A 21,601-nucleotide genomic window follows, 5' to 3' on the forward strand; every position below is an offset into this window, starting at 1 on the left:
TGGACGTCATGGTCTCGAAACCCGCCGCCTTGTCCGCCGCGTCCGCGTCCCCAACCACGACCTCGAAGGATTCTACCTCGATCGGACATCAGAGGGTAGACTATTATCTATCGAGTTGTCTTGAAGGGCAATCCAGTGAAAGAATAGAAAGTGGGATTCTGGATTGTGGTAGACTTTAGACGAGGTGAAGGGTGGCACGGGAAAATATATTCGTCGAGCAGGATGACCGAGTAGGGACGTATAACACCACGGCAAATTTATAATCAGATCACGAGTCTCGGAAAGTCCAGAATAGATGGTCGCCGCCAAATGCAAATGGCCTATTGACCTATATTTGTGGGTACGGTATTACCAGGTGGCACAAGCTTTCTATTCATTAATACTCCCGTTACATTTACTGTCAAATGCTGCCTTGGAGCAGAACGGATAAAGAATGCCTTCGTTCGCCATAGTCAAAATTCAAAGTTCTGCCGCAATAGAAGCTGGCCGCCGAGAACTCCGGTCTCGCAGTGTCGCAATTGCCAAGTCAGCCCCCGTCACGACGCATTCTTCCTGCGACAAGCAACCTTCAACGCCGTGTAGAACCTCGTCATTCAGAACGACTGAGACGTCGTATAAACTTGCCTTGCTGGCATTCCGTGTAATATTATACTCGACTCGGCTTGATTTTGCCAAGCGACCCAGAACAGATCTTGGGTGCTCGACCATGACTTCCTCCCGCAATATGCGAGACAAGTAGGGTAGTATTTTGATTCGAGTCAAGAATGCCTCGCATTGCTCGATGCTCCCACACGAATCGATGAACAATGCGCCAATAATACTTTCAGTGATGTCGGAATAGAACTTTTCAGCTCCTAGCTGGGCTAAACTAACCCATGGATACGTATTTCCTGTTGCCAAGCACGCGCAAATCGGCTCACGCAGTTTTTGATATCGCTCTAGACACAACTTCTGGACCGCAGATACATCCGGGTTATCATGCCGCATGAATCTCCAAAGCTCCAGAACGCCCGCTTGAGTTTCCCGAATAAATTCTCCGCTCTGCGATTCGCGAATACGGGTCTGATTGTTTTGTAGCCCGAATTCCATGCATTGAAATGCGAGAAAATGTGCGTTGGTCACCGCCGCCTTTGCTTTCGTCATCTCGTCCTCAGTCAACGGCGGCCTATGCTTGTAAAGTGCATCCGTTATGATCATGTCGAGGATAGCATCACCGAGGAATTCAAGCCTTTGGTACGATCCCGTACTAAGGTCCCTTTGCCATGACGGGTGCGTGAGAGCTTCCCATACAAGGGATCGATCAAGAAACTGGTAGCCTATTAACCTGTCAACCTTCTCTTCCAAGTCTGGTCCCATAATAAAGTCCCGCTGCGAGGGTCGCTGAGGTGCCAGGGAAGGCATTCGGTCCGCGACTTCCGGTATGAACACGTGGATCATCGCCCAAGCAAGCTGCATCCCGCCGTCAACATAGGCTGCCCCTACTAGTGCTTCTAATGTATCTGCAAGGGCTTTTCCAGATACTACACGGTTGCCCGCGGGCGGGCAAGGTTGGTCGGAAACCCTTGGGACAGTCCACTTTCTGCTCGTCATCGGCTCCGTCAATAGAAACGGTCCCAGGCCTGCCTTTAGAGCGGCGTGGGCGAGCGATGCATTGGATACTATCTGGCTTTTTCTCTGTGATAAGTAACCCTCGTGCCACAAAGGGTGATCATGGAACAGTTGGATGCACACAGCGAATTTCAAGACGCCATCGCCGAGATATTCGAGACGTTGATAATTGCTCGTCCATTGAGCCGAAGGAGCCGTAATAGCATCTGCAAGAACTCCAAGGCTAATACAAGGAAGGTGCCCAAGAACGGAATTCCTCAGGTGCGCTGCGATCAGGAGTCTCTGCTGTAGCTGCATCAACGCGGAGAAAAGGAGACTTGCGCGGCTCAATTCCCACGGCAAAAGATCAACGGTGCATAAGCTTGCGGGCACCTGTTTTGCCCGAGACTTCCCACAATCCGGGTTTCCCCTGTCGGATAGCCGTTGGCACAAAGTGCTTTTCAGCAGGAGGTTCCTTCTTCTACGAAAAGGCTCGCAGCAGACCAAAGGTTCGGAACCATCGTCCAGCTGGATCCATCCAATAAAATTGTGGGGCTTATTGTACAGAAGTTCGCATCGGACGAGTCCCTGTGGTTGAGAGGAGGAGTCATCACGGTACCAGTCCAGGCAATTCCGCCATCCTCGATTCTCTACCAACCATGTCTCAAGCTCATCGAGAGGGATATCCGGAGATACCAAGACATTAAGAGCATCGACGGCGTCGTTGCTGGGGACCTTTGTCCTTGTTGACGACAGCAGAACGGATGTAGTCTCACGCATTAGCTGCAGCTCGGCCGGCGATATACTGAAACTCTCCAGGGATTGTAAAGTAACGACGAAATTCGTTTCACTGTCCCAGAATAGCTCCAAAGGTTCTGTTGCAGGAAACTGAACGGATGTTGTGAGAATCATTCCAAGTTCGGGACGATCTTTCCCATTCTGTGATATGCGCATGCGGCTTCTATGTAGTTTATGACCCGTCGAAACAGCTAGTTGCTCCCACGGGTCGAAGATAGCCTCAAGAGCGATCTTCGACGTCAAAGCGGGTTGATCGCCTGCCGCATCTCGCCAGAGGCGTTCCGGGGTCAAAGGCAGGAAATGATCGTTGACCAGCTTGGCTCGATGCAACGCAACATATGCATGAAATGCGGCATCTTTTCGTGCTGCACGCTCTGTGAGCCACCACTTAGCTCCTGTCGCAACGCGAAGTGACTGGTCTACGCCACTGGGAAGTGTCACTGTGGCTCGGACATGGCCGGCCTCATTTTGCTCGAAGTTGAACGATGGGCGTAGATCAGCATGCGGTTCCAAATTCAGAGTGGAGCAGAAATGGTAAAGGTGAGAAACCGCAGAATCGGCGGTCAGCAATGCCCTGGTTGAATTGTTATCACTACCCCCAGACAATCGCTAAGATTGAAAATACCAACCCGTTTTGTAGTCTCATACGGAGAACAACATTCTCCGGAATGTTTTCCAGTGCCGCGATCTCCTCTAACTTCCTCTTGTGGTCCCTGTACAGCCGCACCATTTCGTCTTCGAGTTCCTGCCACCGCTCGATCCCTTTTGTCATGTCGTCATCTGCGATCATGATGACAAACTTTGACTGCTGCTGCCGGGCGCGGCCCCGCCTTTGGATGAAAGATTTGAGATTGTTCGGTTGATCGAAACATACAACCAGATGGCAAGCCGTCATGTCGATGCCTTCCTCCAGGACATCCGTTCCAACTATAAGATTCATCTGGCCCTGTCGGAATTGTTGAAGAACATCATCTGCACCAGGTCCTAGCAGGTCACAAATGCCGCTTTTTCTGTTTCTGTTGTTCGACGAACCTACGCACGATGCACACTGGAAAAGGCCGTGGGTAAGAGGATGGCATCGTATTACAGCCGCCAGTACGTAGGCCGTTGCACGTTCACGGACAAAGATAATTCCCGAGAAATGTTCATGGTGCTCCTCCTTCAAGAAAGCCAGAAGGCGGCAGACTTTTTCTGACACTGTGCTAGAGGAGCCAGGAATAGCAGGGGCCAGCTGAAGAATGGGTCTTACTATCTCTGCTAAATGTGCCTTCACAGGGTCAGCCCATAAAGAATCGGTCATTCCGGCTCTTCCGACAAGTCTTTTAACTGATTCTGCAATAAAGCAATCAGCAGCCCATGTGCCCAGCAGGTTGCCGATCCCAATTGCCTTTGCGTGGAACTTTTCCAGCTCGTCCTGGACCTCCCGAACAACTGAGTGATCGGAGAGTTCAAGATGAGACTGGGCGCGAGAGTGGGCCTGAGATATAGCTTCGAGAAATGGCGAGGGCCAGGCGCGATTTGAGTCGTCAGGAGCGGCATATCGGAGTAAGATGAGTTGCGGTGGGTGGACATATTTCATGAGGTCTTGTCGTTGTGCTCGAGGTGTTCTGCAGACTGCACTGAGATTCCGTTCTATCTGTCTGCACCCGGGGAATGAGAACCCTTCTCCTCATGGCTTCTACACTAGACTTACGACATGTCATGTAGCTTCGTTCTCATAATAGGGCTGGCGGTCAAGCCAAGGATTCGCGGGACAGACTCGGGCCCCTGCTCGTTCTTTGTGGGGTGGTAGAAATCCTTCATAATAAGATTGGCAGGATGGTTTTTAACGCAATGATGGGCTAATCACCAGTCAGCCAAGTGTACTGAATAGCAAACATTATCCTTACCTTCGTCAAACACAATGAGGCCCAGCTTTGCCATCAGCACAAACTTGTGGGCAAGAGCTTCCGCTAGCACGGCGTGCGTAGAGACAACAATCCGCACGCCGTGAAGGGCGTCGTCCCAAATCCGCTGCTCACTCCAACGATCAACTCCGTCGTCTCCGATTAACAGTTTGATATTCATTGCCGGGATATGAGAAGCGATGACTTCTTTCTGCTGGATCGAAAGGGCGACAGTGGGGGCAAGGAACCAAACTATCTGAATATGTTTGAGACTGAGAAGCCGTGGAGGGATTAATCATTCAAACCTTATCCAAGGCACAGCGCTGCAGCTCCGCCATTATTCTCATGCATGCTCTATTTATTTTCCTGGTTATTCGATCCTGACGAAACAGAATTCAGGCGTAATGAGGCGTACATATGAGTCTTCCCACTTCCCGTATCCATCTGGCACACTGTTAGCCTACGATACAAGCAGTTTTCCTCGTCTCTGAAAGAGTAGCATACTACAACGATAATATTCTCGCGTAAGCTCATTTCTAGCATTTCTTGCTGGTAGCTCCGAGGCCGGAATTCGTCCATTTTCCTTTCTCTCCTGTTATGGTTGCCTTCGTTTGGTATGACTTAGCAGTTAGGTGAGGGAGAAGAAGTCATAAAGTGGGTTCGTAATCTTTATATACTTCCGCGGTGACAACAGAATACGTGGCACTGGAGCAGTAATTCCTTGCATTCCCATTCGAGTTACATACAGCAAGAGGTCATAGGCAGGCTATCATCATTCCTTAGAAGCTGCGAGCAAGCACTTATATAAGCAACAGTGGACTAAATTATCGATCAGGCGTGCACGGTATGTAATTCGGTGCATTATTTGCCGCTCGGATGACGTTGCGAATATAGCAGTTATGCTAAGCCTACAGTCACACTGCGTCTCTCCGACAATATGATTTACAATGCATACCCATTTTGTAATAATTTAGTTTCAACTAGGAGACGCAAATGTTGCTATTCTTCGTTTTGTATATCGACTACCTCCAATTTCGCCTAGCTAAATTGATTCGTCTGCGGGCGGATATGGACCTGTCATAATCTGAGCATGCCTTCTCAACCCGAGAAGGGAAAGTAGGCTCGATGAGTTCTTCGGGTACTCCAATATTTGGCTGTCCGCAATTTCCTCAAGTTCAAATACCGGGCAACGCTCTACCGGAAATTCCATCAAGGCATCCACGATTCTCTCGGCAGCTGCGCTGAACTGACGCAAAGCCTCACCTTGGGTGCGTGCTAGAATGGAAATGACTTGCGCAAATGTTGACTCGCGCAGAGAATGAAGCCTAAATTAGTTAGCGGGGCAATATTTGGGTCTCAAAGTGCTTACTGATTGTCCGAAATGCTGATGTCTGGTCCTCCAGGTAGGTCATAATGCGGCATCAGTGCAAGTATGCCTTTGCCGAAACTTGATGTTAACATATGAAACTTCCGGCCAAGCTTGCGATAGAAATTTACAGCACCACGCTTGTCGTCGTATTCTTGTGTTCCAGGCAGTAGAGCAGGGAATATCTCCTTCATCATTGCTGTCGTCAGGTCATTCTCCGCATTGTTCAGGGGGTTTCCCCTTTTACGAGAAAGGACACCGTTTCCCTGGACTGAGACAAATCCTGCGAATGATGGCGTATCACACCCTCTGCAATCCTCAAACAGACGGAGGATGTAATACCGTCGGAGAAGGGACAAGCACATCATATCTTGATTCATATTCTCGATTATATGAAACGCTTCTGCTTTGGATGCTGATTTGGATAGTTGCCAGGAGGCAATACCCGTCTGAGTTCGCCACCCTAGAATGGCCTTCTTCAGAATTACCACTGATTGTGAGGTAGCAACACACAGTAACAATTTTTTGGGCAGCTCTGTTGAAGTATCTTTTACCAATTTCACAATTTCCGTGTGGATGTCAGGAGCATAGTATGATTCTTCTGGGGCGGCGATTCTCAAGGCTCTGCATTTTTCGGACTCACGAGTAAGGAAAGGTTCGAGCCGATCGTTGGTGAAGCGCTGAGACCGCCTAACCTTCGCTTTGCTGCCCTGGGTCTCGCATGGAGCGCTTTCAGCGGGTCTTCTCCTGGGCACCGCCATGAAGTCACCTCCAGCTTCGATTTCCTGCTTCATTGATAAGGGAAATCATATTTGTCAGCCCGTTATCCACCATCTGAGTTTAGGGAAATGCATGTTAGGGTCTATACCAGTGACACCACGCTCACTTGGCTCGTATGCACATTCGATAATATATTGCATGGGGCTGCAAGTGGATCCGTAATAGGAAACTGTGCTTCACAATTCGCGTTTGATTCCAACATTGCAGGGTTTATGCCGTCTTGGTTCTGGATGAAAAACCTATTGTACTCGCAAGTCAGCCAAGTCAGATTGACATAGGACATACCCGACCCTATATAATGCATAACGCCCCAGGTATCAGAATGATTCCCAGAGTCCAAGTATGCCGCTGCTATAATTGCTGCAAGGGCTTTTCCGACAACAGTTGTACTTCCTTTTCCAGACCTAGGATTATATCTAATGTACTTATCGATTGATGTGCGTTGAGCAACCAATGCTAGATGGTTATAACAACAAAGTTGTTGTTTTAGGACGGCAGTTTCCCCTGGTGTTCCACTGAGAAAGATCCTACAAGGTTATCGTCCCTGGACTCTTACTTGGTTTGGCCTTTTTCTGATGTGCGTCAAAATCCAAACAAAGACCGATTACGTCCACGCCAATTGGTGCTAGTCTTCTATTTCCCTCATAATTATCCAAGTCTGCACCGGCTGCTGTGAGTGCGTCCGATAGGAGTGTGATATCCCGGAATCGATACTTGAGGATCCTTTGAACCTCTTCAAGATGCCCGTCGCGGTCCATGTGGTCTGAGATAATTGATCTGCTTGAGAATGTAAAACTTCATCGGACCAGTACTACCTACCAAGTGCCCAAGGCACAGCATGCTGTTTTATACATGCTATTTGCGGAGTCGCGCACGAAACAAGCCACTCGTTTTGGGGTCGTCAATGTGGCGCTTTCCACCACAATTACTGTACAGTAGCCCTACATTTTCACATGCATAGCTACCTGACTCCCTACCCAGCACACTTCCTGAAGACGTCTCTTATGTTCTCGATCTTCGTCACACCTACCAACCAAGCAGCGTGGCTGAGACGACTACGTCAGGAGACGTATTAAGAATAAAAGCCACTAGCAACTCGTCCGCACATCGAGCGGGGTAGTTGCATCAAGCTCAACCGAACCGTGGGTCTGATGATCGGCAAATAGTTTAACCGCCCACCAAACAGTCATGCTATACCACTTTAGGTATTAACAGAACTGCGCCAGCGTAATTGCCACTTTTGGATCTAGTTGAATCCGCCAGCGAGGTTAGCCAGCACCCCCTACCAGTCGGTGCCGTACGTGCAGATGTGAGGGAGCCGTACGATAAGTTGTTGCCCAGTTATCTGCAGCTATGTCATCACAGGAATCAGGTCGTACCAATGAGTAGATGGAACGCCCAGTATACGAATCCAGATTCGGTGAATAGACGGTTCATCTTAACGCTCCCAGAATCCTCTCTCTTCTTGACGTTGTGTGTTTTGTATTGCCACCATAGCGGAGGAGTTAACTCATTCCTTCCGTTGCGGTCCTAACTGATGGAAAAGACTGACACGAAATTCTTTACCGCGTATCCGAATAGGTCAAACATAAGTATTAATTAACTCAACAGCCTATTGCCAGAATCCCTTCATACGCGCCAAGTTCCCTTTCGATCAGACCAAGAACTTCAAATTCATACTTGTAGCTTTCCACGTCTTTAGAGCTTATGAACAACAGGCCGTTTTCGTCAGCAGTAATAATGGCGATCGTGCTAAAGAGGGCCAGCAAGGACTAGACCTTGAGGAAAATTCAGATCGATGGCAAAGACAGAAGCATGAGAAACGAGCTGCTGCTTGACGCGTCCCAGTGCTTTGAAAGACACTAGAAGCCTGATCGTAATGACAACCGGTTCTAGCGGGGATCCTGTGGTCACTTATAACTTCCCGTACAGCTTCTGCGATATATAGTCTAAGTCCTATTCGTCGAGTTCCAGTCGATGTCCCGTAGGATCAAACTTTTAGTTTCCATCCTCAGACGCGGCTTTCGAGGCCTAAGATTTGACGTCCTGTCAATAAATAGATGGCGGACAAAAGAAAGGTGAGGAATTTGAAGAAGGCTGTAAGAAGTTAAGGTTATGGGACATGAAATGACGCCTGATAGACAGAGCGTATTATAGGTTGCCATGCCTATCCATGTGACAGAGCAGCTACGTTCCTCCTTGGTTCGAACTTGGCAATGCTCTAGTAGGGCAGGAATGCTTAGGTAGATCCCCTTTTGACTGCTCTGCAGGACACAGCAGTAGCCTATCTTTCTCCTCCGTTTCTTGCATTACGAGCAAATCAATACCTTCTCTCGTTATGGGGCTGGGGGCGCTAAGGCAACATAGTGGCAGAGTGTCCGCTCGTCGTTTTCTGTCATGCATTTATTGGATGACGAGGCCCTGTTGCGAGAGATTTTTCTCTGTTATTACCAAAGCTGCAGCATATCAAGAGTTCCCTAGACTGCCACACTGCCATATCTGGTCCTGGTCGCCAGGTTTTTAACCAATAAATGCATAACAGGAAACCACGAGCGGGAACCCTGCCATTATGTTACCTTTGCGCTCCCAGTTCAGAAATCCAGGTTGCGAAGACTCCTCCAGAAGAGGGAATCCGCGTCTTATCGGAACGTAGGCTCCATGTACCCTTCAAGGGCTTGAAGTGTGCTATTATGGGTCCAGATCAGGCGTTCGCCCCGCAGAATTAGAGAATGGGGAGAAGAGTAGGAAGGAGCGACCCTGCCATGGTTTAAAAGGAGCTTTGAGTTTCCTATTCGGAGATTAGTACACTTCATTACACTTTCCCCGGGTTGATGGAGTAATTATCTGCCTGTAAGGAAGATCCATGTATATCAGCACCATCTCAACCCTTTCCTATACAGACTTGCCCAGTCGGTCTCACTCAACACGTATTGTTGTCGATAGAAATCACTACCTGATCAAACTGGCAACCTGTATCTTCCTGACAAATAATGACAGCGCACATGTCAGCAGTTTGCGATATGGTGATGATTGGAAGTCCTTGTTGTGCCACCATCTAGACCCACCGGGGCTAAGGAAGTCATAACATAAAAGGCGAACAAAAGCGATAGAATACCACCTTCCGAGTCTCCAGCCTTGAATTGTCCGTTCGAATCTGCAATTTAACAAACTCCTCATTGCTAGCTTACCAGTGTCATCGCTGCTCTTTCAAATAGTCATGGAGAAAAAGGCCAACAAATGCGAATCGTCATATATTGAGTATGTTACTTGTTCGAGAAAATTGACGTATGTGACATTAACCTCGTGATAGTTTTCTCGATTCAGAGCTCGTTTCTCTCCAAGCTGGTCATGCCGGACGTTTATTTAAAATTCATCGAAAGCTGCTCGGCTTGAAATGCGAACCAGTGATTGCTGCCTTGGATGGGAGTTTCGATGAGGGCCGACAGGGAATATACAGATTTGACGAAACGACAGAAGGAACAGTTACACGCTTCATTGAGTGGGCATACAGGGGCGATTATCCTACTGTGATCAGCAAAATCGAGCCCGTCCGAAAGTCACTTCCGCACGGTATTGAAGCAGATGTCGAGGATAAGCCTATTATTGCACCCCCAGCGGCGGATTTTACTTCCGAGAACCATCCACTACTGGTCCACATACGTCTGTATATCTTCTCAGGGACATACCTTATCCCTGAGCTTCAGCATCTGGCTTTCGAAAAGGTGACTGCCTGTTTCATGGATCTGGAAAAACCAAATCGTCTTGATACGCAGCTTGCAGTTATTGATGCTGTGCGGCTGTCATTTCTCAGACTCCATGAGCATGACGCTTTATTAAACTGGCTGAGTCAATACTCTGCATATTGTATTGACAAGCTCCGGTTGCAAAGTTCCTTTCACGATTTTCTCAGAGACTTTCCAATTTTGAGCTCACGAATGATGCTTTCATTGAATCCGGCATCATCCCCACCTTGGAAAATCACGCAGCCAAAATATCCGTTTACCCACTACTCTCCCGGTCGATCGGCTGAAACTAAGTACGATTACTGAAATGGTGGGAAGATACAGTGAGTGGTCAGTGTGTCTCAGTTGCAACTATGACAGAAAGGTGTCCGTGCGAATCAATGAATGTTCTTATTTTGCAAGCCGTTGATAAATCAATGCGACTCGGTGCCAGACGTAAGGAACACAGGCATTCAAGTCTCCTCATAAAAGGCCAGAGACTTTGCAGCTCGCCATGTCATAGTTCTCTGTATTTAGACGAGTAAAACGCACGCATACCTCTCTAGGAGGCTACAAACCCTTTTCTACTAGAAGGCTGCAATGAGCGGTGGACATGTGGGTACCATGAGATCGGCGGGACGTTACAGAAAATAGGACTTATGGTTAGTGACCTAGTCTAGTAATCGATGAGATGTTTTCTCAACTTGACTCGCAAAAGAAAAAGGGCCTGAAATTAAGAAGACTAACTGCAGTGGGACTTCTTGCCGACGGTTCATGCTCTTTCACTTCAATAGGCTTCCCTAATAACGAAGTTACACTAGTCCCAGTGTAGCTTCGTTATTAGAGCTAATGCCGACAAATCCCACGGAATAACTTTCACAATGTCTGTTTTCTGTATTCCCGCAGGGTACATAAGGCGAAAAGCAACGCTACGTCCAAGCTTGCGGGTGCGATTGTTGTCTGTGTTGTAAGTGTTCTTCTTCTAACCTCCGTTGTACTTTGGTTTTTGGGCTGTAAGCGTACAAAACACCAAGCCCAACAAGTCCTGGAAACTCGAGACAAGAGACCGGGAGTCGACAACCTGTGAGGATGGGTCATAGATTCAGCGCTGACCAGCTAATTGTGTATGGCTATGCGCCTCCTCAAACATATTTACATGGTTGTAAGGGATTTTGAGTAACCTTATTTGCGAGTCCTACACTGATCTAAACCTCAGCCCATGTACTTAGTGCCTTCATCTTCCAGCATAGTATTTATCTCTTAATACAAATCTACTTAAAAACCCCGGCAGCAGTTACCGTGATCCGCTGGCCTAAGCCACTAACCTGCAGAAATCTTCATGGAACAAGGTTTCACAATGTATGTTGGCAAATGACGAAGATAATTGGCGTGACCAACTCTGCTCTCGTAAATAAATTGCTCCCCAGATCAAACATCAACACCATAATATGACATGACATCCACAGTATATTGTCGTCACCCTTAAGGTTCACTTCAAATTGTCAACATGCAAAGAATTTGCAGTGGTAGTAAAGGCACCCGCCTCTCTAAAGTGCCAAGTAATTCGGCGACAATGAGATAGGCTTTCGATCTTATTCTCTGCTGTGGGAAATTTACAGCTGCAACCTATCATTACAGCTAACTAAGCACCGCTAGCCCAGTAAGGCAAGAAGTGATTTTGGAGGCTTGCATAGCGCCTGATCCTAAGTGGGGCGGACAGTTGATTGTAGTTGATCATGGTGGACAGCACCTTGACCTGAGTGGGTCCGAGAGTTGATCGTAGTTGATCACCACTTGACCATAGTTCACACTAGTTCTAGTCTCAGTTGGCTAAATATAGCTGCACCAGAAAAGAATGGAGGGCCGAAGGGTTGATCACAGTTAGCCCAGTTAAACACCATTTGTGCACCATTCTCGGTGGGGTCAGCGTAAATAAAACTATCCATTCATCCATCCATTCTCGGTGGGGCGTTCTATCGAGCGAAACCAACATCACTCAATGATCAGAAAATCCTGACGGTATTACAGTCAGATCTTTAAAGTTTAAAGCGGACCGCACCATCTTTCCATTCCTGCAATGGAGGGTTTTGCCAGACTAATCATCTATCTCCAGATCTCCAGCATTCAATCGCTTTTACATTTACAGTAAGATGATATAATCAACTTTTCAACAATTTATTGTCTATTGCCTGTCAAATAAAAAAGTAAAAAAGTGGCAAGGTACTGTTACCCATAGTTCAAGTCTTTAAAATTAGAAACGCACCCATCACCTGTAATACGCGATGATCCCCACGATTATGCAGAACTACTCTCGAACGCGCAAAAAGCTTCCTGAATTAGCTGGGCCCGTCTCTCTAGTATAAACTAGGTATTGCATAGCACTAGCACCTAAGGGCTGATTTAATAAGTTGAGACGCGAAAATATGTGGACTTCAAGCTAATTCTTTCCCTAAAACCAAAGAACGTTCGTGCCTAATATATCATATAGAACATAGGACATTCTAAAAATCCGTTCTACAGAGTATGCCCCAAGCTTGTAGCCTCGAAGCAAAATTCCCATCATTAGTTCAAAAGGACTAGTACCGCCAGTCGTACCTAATCAGAAGATTTTGCGTAGTAGTTCTTTAAGGAAGCCATCTGTTTTGGCCGCTTGCTTAGGGAATATCTTTTGGGTTCCTCTGGTGTACTTCTTGAGCGCGGCTTGGTTAGGAAAACTTTGAACAGTCGCTCCTGTGCGGCGAGAGTCAATTAGGCCAAAAATATTGACATGCACTTTAATAAGAGCCTTTATAATTTAGTCCCGCGAATCTAAGTCACTGATCATTAAGGACAAGGGAAAACATACCTTTCGGCACTGTGTGACGCTAGTAAAAGGCCCCTCGAGCCGCAGTTCCCGACAGAGAGCCCGGTAGTTTTGGAGTTTATTGCTGATCTCATAATAATGCGCAAACTCTGTACTTGCGAATTTGACCAGTTCTTTTCTGTATCTCTTAGAACCAGTACTCTAATTCATATGATGTGCTAGACGAGAAAATTCTTCGGCCGTAGGAAGAGACGGGTTAGGCTGGAAGCCTGGAAAATAGGAGAAAAAGGCATCCTCTATTTCCTCCTAAGTACAAATAGCTTGTGGAGCTTAGAGTGTGTGTTGACTCAGTAGGGCCTACTCGGCTATCTTAAATAAAGCTTAACATTCGTCCTGCTCTTTGTTAACGATGTTGAGGTAAGTTAGAAGGTTGACTCTGGAATACCAGTGGCTGCTTAACTTGGCATCTTTGCATACTTAGGAGAGATAAGACGAGACCACTGATTGGTAGCGGCTATTAAGTGATGTATCATACGCGCACAGTGTCTTCCTCTCCAACTGCATGCATAAATGGTTGTGACGTGTCTTCCCCAATGTGGCAGCATAGAACCGCTTTCTCCGTTGAGGTTATGTGGATGTAAGTTATTAACGGGCCCACCCAAAAAGAGGCGGATGGTCAAGAAAGGTAGTATGCAGCGATAGTAAGCTGTATGATATCCGTAACAAAACCAGCTGGTGCTCATCGAACAGATGATCCCGCTGTACAATCGATGCTTTACTGCCGGCCTCTCCAAAATTACAATGGCCGTCGCAGCTTCTCTCTGGAATAAGGCCAAGAGAAAAAGAAACCCTGAGCTTTCGACAGCACAGTAGAAGCGCTCAATCACTACACAAACCATAAACCTCTACCATGCATGCCTTGCACAACTGCCATGACTGTCTCGGACTGCATTAATGAGCTGGTTTCGTTATGGCACTGTAAATGGACAACGTTTGATCTATGAGTTGTTCCAAGTCCTTTCACCATGGTCTCACGTGAGCGGGGTAATGACTAGCGAGATGCCAAGGCACTCGAATAGAGAACAGTATGCGAATCAAGGGGTCAACTTGTGATGGAATGATAACCTGTAACCTCCTTTTTTATCAAACAACTCGAGACTGCTGCTCAATACTGCACTTTTAGCTTTCCAGACACATTCTACCTCATTAAATCACGATGGCCTGCGTGCTAGATCCAGGGATCGATCAACCAACATTCGATCTGATTGTCCAGCTACAGCTCCAAGAGACGGACCTTTATTTCGAGTCTTCCAAAGGAAAGTCACGCGACCCTACAGATGAAGAGTTGGCCTTCCACTTGCAAAACGAGGAATGGAGAAATATCTCAGAGTATCTGCAGGATAGGCGAATGGCCATGAGTTTCGCGACTGCGGTGCAAGCTGATGGACATGTTCTGGCCGAGACCCAAGTCGAAGAAGAGAATGCCTCAAAAGACCGGATTATTGCTCGCCAATTGACGGAAGATAGATGTAATGTGCTTCCAAGTGAGCTTGAGTCGGAGTCAGCGGCTCTGGATGACGAGACCTTAGCTAAACTTCAAATCTTATATGTCAATAATATGGAAGACTACAGCTTTACAGGAGACTTGGACACAGGAGAGAGTCAAAATGAGTGTGCTGAATCGTCTGCCCGGGCAATCCAACGAGCTGGTCACTCTTTACCGCGAGCCCGACGATGTGTGGCTTGCAGGGAACTAATCGATTTCGTGAACGTGTTTCGCGCTCCCTGTCGGCACGAGTATTGTCGATCCTGTTTAGCAGATCTCTTCGAGTCTTCTATGACAGACGAGTCTCTCTTTCCTCCGCGATGCTGTCGGCAACCTATAGATCTGACCACTGCTCGCATATTCTTGAAGTCTGATTTAGTGGAGCAGTATCAGAAAAAGAAGGTTGAATACGAAACCCCGAACAGAACGTACTGCTACTCTTCCAACTGTGGTGCATTCATCGACATATCTCATATCAGTGGTGAAGTGGCCACATGTCCTGACTGCGGGCACACAACTTGTGCAAACTGCAAAGGACGAGCACATACTGGTGACTGTCCCGATGACTCCTCCCTGCAACAGCTACTAGCAACCGCACAGGAAAATGGGTGGCAACGTTGCTTTTCATGCTGGCGAGTGGTGGAATTAAGTTATGGTTGCAACCATATGATGTATGTGGCATTATTCCCTTTTCCCAAACCCTTTATTTAATTTCATTTCATTTTATTCTGTTCTATTCTATTTTTTCGTGTTTCTGACTTATTTATTCTTTTTTTTTATTTTCTCTTTTATGCGTTTTCCCACAATTGCAAATCTGACGGATATCGACAATAGCTGTCACTGCGGTGCCGAATTCTGTTACAATTGCGGACTGGAGTGGAAGAAATGCGAGTGTGAACAATGGAATGAGCATCGTCTCCTTGCCCGTGCATATCAAATAATCGATCGAGAAGCAGATCAGCCGGCAGCTGCGGCCCTCCCACAAGATGCCGACGAGGCCCTTGTGGAGGGTCAGCTCGTACCGGAGGCTCATGAGCCTCATTTTCAAACTCGGGAGGTGCAATCTGAGGATGTAATTGTGGCAGATGAGGAGCCATTTGCAACCCTTCCTTCTCCCACTACTCGGACAGCACGAGATCTTTTGGTTGCAAGAACTATGCAAGAGCTCAGAGACAATCATGAGTGTGGGCACAGCAAATGGAAATACTTACGTGGGCCGCATCGATGTGAAGAGTGCTTTCATCACTTACGCGAATATATATTCGAGTGTCGCCAATGCCGGATTCAAGCATGCAATCGTTGCAGAAGAAACAGACTCTGACCGAAGTGAGAACAAACACGGGTTCAAGAAGTGAAGGTATCTAACTCACAAAATATGTTAAATAGTGCCAAGTATATTTAAACTCTAACTGTATACAGACTAGTTGCGAGAAGGCTAGGGTTTAAGTTTAAGTGAGTCTGAGGTGGGCATGGTGGTTGTGCAAATGACTATATTGATTCTTACGTATGTCCAAAGTATTTCTGACAAGTTTTCTCCATCCGTAGTTCGTCTGGCAGGGACGTGAAAAATTTGTCAATTTTTTGATCTATACAGAATTCTGGGGGTTGACTTGGCAAGCTGTTGTATATCCCCTGTATGACGGGTACCGACCGGCTGTTTCCCAGTCAATGATGCCAATAATATCATCACCGCAGACAAGAATATTCAAGCTGCTGAGATCGCCACGAGTGAATACGATAGGCCAACCACGATTGTGTTGTCCTGAATTTCAGTCAAGTCTCGGGTCAAATACCATGCCAACTGGTAAATGGTTGATGGAAGCTTTGGACACTTGAAAAAGGCCCTAAATGAAGGGAATCGTCTGGTAAATGGCAATCGAACAGAGGTCCTCTACTAACAGAAGAGATCTCTATATCTTCTAGAAGCCGAAGTTCCTGCGTTTTCTGGATCATGATCTTCAGTTGTGTAAGAAGCTTCGTCTTTGATTCTTCGCTTTGATTTACCTAGCCAATGCTGATTATGTCTTTATATTGATCCTTTCCATCACCATGTAAGAACAACCTTCATGTGTGAAGGTGCAAAAGATCTTCGGGACTTGAATGACTTGTTCCGGAGGAATATTGCTATCTTGTCTAGGTACAAGCCAGGCTTTTGGAGAAGATAGTTGTATAGTGCTTCCAGTATAATCAGTGTAATTGATCTTGCTTGCTCAATTCGAGTTGGCGGCGCTCTAGGAGAGCTGAAGACTTGCAGGTTGGAGCGGATATATTTGACTACCTGCTTACTCCATTCGACAGCTTTAGCAGTTTTCGAGATAGACATGCCGCAACTCGTTATAGAGCAAATAAGCTGGATCTTTGATAATAATAGGTGTGGTGCCGTTGCTGTACTACCTTTGGCAATATAACACACACACACACACACACACACAATTTATCAACGCCCGGCGGCTCAGCCGAAAGGGCAACTATCACTAATCTATCAAAATCTATCAACACAGGTTCTAATGTACATCTGCTGTATCTCCTTCGAGCCCATACATAGATCCTTTCAGTATGTGTCCTCTCAGCTGTCAATATCGTAGGAGCAATATAGTACAGGGTGATGATGATGATGATTCATACGCTGACCCCTCGCCTAAGGCGACATGCAGGATCCACTATCTATACTCTCTATGTACATCTTTGAACGTGAACTATTACTTTCCTGACAAACTTGGAGCCTCGTCAAGGCCTGTATGGGCCGGTGCCTGGGATTGTGTTCTACCGCCCTCGTAGCGCGCGACTTCGAAATCTCTGCGATGTCTCCGCAAAGTCCAGTACCACCCTGAGAACACTACTGTCTGGCGGGATATATTATAATCTATCTTCCCTACCGTGGCCTGCTCCTCCCAGCATATCTGATATATTATTAAATACTCCTCCAATTTTCTGCTATAGTGTTTGGTGCAGTGTGCTAAGCCGCGGACAGTTGATTAATATATATACTATTATTTCTATTGCTCTGTATTTGCACAGGTTATCTTCTTAGAAGTCATGTTGTTTTCTATATATTACTAGCTATGAGTGGCCTGTGCGAAGTTACATGAGTAGATATACTTGATTCCATGGAAGTGAGCTGTATAAATAATGAGACCTGCTGGACAGCAAGTCTTAGTTAATATAGTACAGGTGCTCTTTCTTTCTTGAGATTCTTTATTCTTATCTCTATTCTTGATAAATTCTTTTACATATATATCTTCTCTCCCGTAAAAAGAGATATTTAAAAAAGTATTTTTTCTCTATATCTACTGTATTCTTAGCCAGCTGGTTAGCTGTCTTGTTTCCAGGATCTCTGCAGTAGCCTGGTATTTATTATAGTTATAATAGGATTTCTCGGGCTTTTAACTTTTCAGCTAAGTAGTAAATAACTTAAATAATACACTAGTCTAATTTATTTTATAAATTTCTGATCACCTGCAGGACTAATATACTATTACTGAGAATTATTACCAGTTATTGATTTATTGTAGAGTCCTCTTAGTTTCTCTGTACTAGTTAGAAGACTAGTCTAATAATATAATAGATTACTATAAGCTTGGCTATATAGACTGACCAGTATTCTATTAAACTGATATTAATTTATTAAGATTTTAGGACCTGCAGATTACAGTCAAGAATTACTACTGCTATATCCAGTTAATTCTATTTTTCTGAGATATCTGAGAAGACTGTAATACTGGTTACTGATTTTTATCTTACTAAGACTCTGGTCTATGCTTTCTCTTAATCAGATTTAATATTAATTTTAATAAAGAATTACACCCGCCACAGTGCTAATAATCTTGGATTAATAGTTTCCAAGGTCTATAACTACTTTAGATCCATAGTATACATGGTTTTAGCTAATAGGAAATATGTTATATTATAAATATATATACTATATTCCATGGCTTATTTTATAATTTTTTATACTGGATAATCATCCGGTAGAATACTGAACCAGGCTGCTGTGGTCTGTATTTATAGTTTTAGATATAAGTAAATAGATAGTATATATAATTCAATTTCTAGAATATTAGTAGAGACTGTTCAGAAAACAAAGAGAATATAAATAAATACTATTCACTGCAGTATTTTAAAGAGTTATAAATATATTTTATTATATAGCAGATTATATTATATAATTAATACATAGTCTATAGCAGATATGATATATACTTAGTAAAGCTAGTATATTTACTTTAGTCAAAGATATCAGAGCTTATCTAGAATAATAATTCTTTTGATTACCTGCTTAACTGTATATTATATATATTCTTTTTATTATATCTCTATATTAAAAATGACTTCCAGGAGTTTGGCTATATCTACTGGTTTAATTATTTTACTATTTATTATTATCTTGTTCTTGTTCTGGGCTGGTTTATAATATATGAAATAAATCAGCTCAGTTTTCTTAGTTATAAATAATATACCGGTCCTCCGTGTCTACTATTCAGTCTGTGGGATGTCCTCTTTCTAAATCTTTTTAATATTCTTCTCTACCAAGGAACTAGTTTGCTAGTAAAAGTAATTATTAATAAATACTGATATCCCGCTGTTATTATCTACTGGTTAATCTACTAGATCTGAATTATAGAATCCAAATAGGATTGATAATAGAGGAGATCCTTAGACTAGTCCTGTATTTTCTAAGAGAGTACTGTCTATTTTAAAATCATCTAGTATTATACTGGTTTCTTGATTCTGTATAAAACTATAAATCTATAGTCAGGCTTTAGAAGGTATCCCTTTCACGCGAAGTTATGTATTAAGAGTGGTCTTGTTAACTCTGTTAAAAATATCTTTTAAATTAAATATAATTAAAGTAATTACCCTGGATCAGACCTATGCTTGATTAACTGTATTAATAAGTATCAGTAAGACTTATTTAATATTTTATCCTGGTCTATCTCTAAACTAAATATTAAGAAGTAGCTTGTATTTCTCTGTCCAGTATAAGAGTCTTCAGATTATAATAGCTTCCAGCAACTTTCCCAGTATATTAAGCAGAAAGATTGGCCAGTATATTCCCGGTACTGAGTAATCCAGCTTGCCAGGCTTATAGAGAATAATAATTTATATTTACTTCTACTCTCTTAGATAGTATTCCAGATTAATTAATTTTATAAAAATAATAGTAATAGTTCTCTTTAGAAATATCCAGAGATATTTCCAGACTAGGATCAGGATTCTATCTCAGCCCGGGGCTGTAGTTCTTTTTATAACTTAAAGTGATTAATAGATCTTCTTCTTGATAATCAGTATCTATAGTAATTCTTTAACCGGACTGATTTCTTTGCTTTCTGGTTCAGATATCTTCAGGAAGAAGATTTTAAAAAATACTTCTATCTTGTATTAATTATCCGTAATTTTCTCAGTACCCACTTAAATTACTGGAATACTTATATAAACATCTCGCGGGTATATATAGATAGCTGTTTTCTATATCTAGTCTTTGTCTACTTTGTCTAAGAACTCTTTCTAATAAATTGTTTTTATTTTTTTTATAGCTTTTATCTATTTTTTTCTCTTCTCGCGTATTATTTTAAATATAGACTTAATATTTGGATAATCTGATCTCCAGATAGTATATCTATTTTATTACTTTTTTTAGACTTGGTTGGCTTCTACTTACTGGATCTTAAGTTCAAGAGTAAACCAGTATTTTGAGTATGAATATAATATCTATACTAGTATATATTAGTCTAGAGCTGCTATTATAATTTAAATTAGATTTTTAACTGCATGGTCTAGATCTCTGTTTATCTGGATTCTCGGGTACTGGTTTATTTTTTTTAATATGGTTTAGCTTATATAAGACTAGTCTGCACGGCTGTAGACTTATTTTAATTTAGATTTTTTTACTTACTCTGGATAGAGACTTCATTCAGAGTATATTTTTTTATAGTTTGATTTATAATTATTATAATATAGTTAGCACTTAACCAGCCTGTTCATATTGTTAATTAATATAAGATCTAAAACTGATATAGTATCTAGTTTATTAAATACCCAGAATATTATTTCACCAGGATCCAGGCATTATTACAGCTCTAAGTTATAGAAGAAGTTGATTAATTTATCTATATATACTATAAAACAGTGATGTATTTTACAGTGGCTTTATATTAGATAATAATAATTAAAATCTTTTATCAGAATTAATTTGACAACATGATTATCTAATTCTGTATTTTATTAGATAATTTATCAGATTTTTATTAAGATATTATAAATACTGGTTACTTCAAAGGCTTTATATATTTTGATAGATAAGATATATATTAAGAATACCAGATATTAAAGCTCTGGTGTCCAGGTTTTAATAGCTATTATATCTCAGTAATTATAATAGACCTGGTGATGGAAAGCTATAAAGATTCTTTAGTTAATATAAATAAGACTGCGCGGTCGCGCTTCGGTAACAGGCTTATTAATATATATAGATCAGTATAACTGCCATATACTGTGATTTATATAAGTGTTATATATGGTTTTAGATAGTTCCTGGATTAGAAGTATATCCAGATTCTGGCTGTGATAGTTATTAATAAGATCTTTTATCTCTGTTCTAGATTTTATCATGTTCTACTGTAAAATATGGAGATTTATTATTATTAGGATAATTAAAGATTAAATAACGCCTGGCATTTCTGATTGCCTGTCAGGTATTTTCCATTGTAGTCTATATATCTAGATCTTATGCCAGGGAAGCAGTAGTATTGATTATGTGGACCTGTACAGTATCTATATTTAATCTATTTCTTACATGATCATACCAGGTAGCTGAATTACTAATAGTAGCGGTATTATTTTCTTTCTACTCAGTAGGCCTCTATATTCCTGATGAATCTCTGTTCTACCAGCAGTCTATTATTAATGATCTATTCAGCTATCTCAGATATGTCTAGCCAGATTCCCATAGATACTGATTTATCTAGTAGTCTGTCTTTCTTCTTTAGCCATACAATGTCCTTAATCTGGAACTTCTTGTTCTTGAGGTTATTCTCGGTCGTGATTTTTCTGATTCCTTGTCTCTACACCAGAGGGGTAATGACATTGCAGTGCAATGCTATTAGGGTGCGGGAA

General features: G+C 43.5%; 6 protein-coding genes across 6 annotated transcripts; 2 read left to right on the top strand and 4 right to left on the bottom strand.

Annotated features, from left to right (window-relative positions):
- Positions 1–359: 359 nt before the first annotated feature.
- On the bottom strand, positions 360–4,996 carry BO87DRAFT_343806 (ATP-dependent helicase dcl2). The gene is made up of 7 exons (XM_025620798.1): positions 4,776–4,996; positions 4,687–4,715; positions 4,577–4,625; positions 4,275–4,527; positions 4,079–4,226; positions 3,015–4,025; positions 360–2,959 (listed from the first exon to the last, which is right to left on the bottom strand). Exons 1-7 carry the CDS (start codon positions 4,848–4,850, stop codon positions 460–462), a joined length of 4,065 nt encoding a protein of 1,354 aa, XP_025475410.1. The 5' UTR covers positions 4,851–4,996; the 3' UTR covers positions 360–459.
- A 274-nt stretch (positions 4,997–5,270) lies between these two features.
- BO87DRAFT_380234 (uncharacterized protein) lies at positions 5,271–6,817 on the bottom strand. Its single transcript, XM_025624255.1, has 3 exons — positions 6,506–6,817; positions 5,641–6,422; positions 5,271–5,596 (listed from the first exon to the last, which is right to left on the bottom strand). The coding sequence occupies exons 1-3, from the start codon at positions 6,698–6,700 to the stop codon at positions 5,314–5,316; spliced, it is 1,260 nt and encodes a 419-aa protein (XP_025475411.1). The 5' UTR covers positions 6,701–6,817; the 3' UTR covers positions 5,271–5,313.
- Positions 6,818–9,432: 2,615 nt separating this feature from the next.
- Positions 9,433–10,584, top strand: BO87DRAFT_171653 (uncharacterized protein). Its single transcript, XM_025618344.1, has 2 exons — positions 9,433–9,675; positions 9,728–10,584. The coding sequence occupies exons 1-2, from the start codon at positions 9,635–9,637 to the stop codon at positions 10,464–10,466; spliced, it is 780 nt and encodes a 259-aa protein (XP_025475412.1). The 5' UTR covers positions 9,433–9,634; the 3' UTR covers positions 10,467–10,584.
- A 2,071-nt stretch (positions 10,585–12,655) lies between these two features.
- Positions 12,656–13,685, bottom strand: BO87DRAFT_410183 (uncharacterized protein; the record flags this gene model as incomplete). The annotated part of the gene is made up of 4 exons (XM_025626306.1): positions 12,656–12,924; positions 12,985–13,115; positions 13,167–13,238; positions 13,682–13,685. The coding sequence occupies 4 exons, from the start codon at positions 13,683–13,685 to the stop codon at positions 12,739–12,741; spliced, it is 393 nt and encodes a 130-aa protein (XP_025475413.1). The 3' UTR covers positions 12,656–12,738.
- A 363-nt stretch (positions 13,686–14,048) lies between these two features.
- BO87DRAFT_171787 (BRcat and Rcat domain-containing protein) lies at positions 14,049–16,014 on the top strand. The gene is made up of 3 exons (XM_025618345.1): positions 14,049–15,159; positions 15,323–15,845; positions 15,908–16,014. Exons 1-2 carry the CDS (start codon positions 14,159–14,161, stop codon positions 15,807–15,809), a joined length of 1,488 nt encoding a protein of 495 aa, XP_025475414.1. The 5' UTR covers positions 14,049–14,158; the 3' UTR covers positions 15,810–15,845; positions 15,908–16,014.
- Positions 16,015–16,074: 60 nt separating this feature from the next.
- Positions 16,075–16,441, bottom strand: BO87DRAFT_400939 (uncharacterized protein; the record flags this gene model as incomplete). Its single annotated transcript, XM_025625562.1, has 2 exons — positions 16,075–16,250; positions 16,282–16,441. The coding sequence occupies 2 exons, from the start codon at positions 16,439–16,441 to the stop codon at positions 16,075–16,077; spliced, it is 336 nt and encodes a 111-aa protein (XP_025475415.1).
- Between the last annotated feature and the right edge of the window lie 5,160 nt (positions 16,442–21,601).

The sequence above is a fragment of the Aspergillus neoniger genome (genome assembly GCF_003184625.1).
Source record: "Aspergillus neoniger CBS 115656 unplaced genomic scaffold BO87scaffold_42, whole genome shotgun sequence".
Lineage (NCBI taxonomy): Eukaryota > Fungi > Ascomycota > Eurotiomycetes > Eurotiales > Aspergillaceae > Aspergillus > Aspergillus neoniger.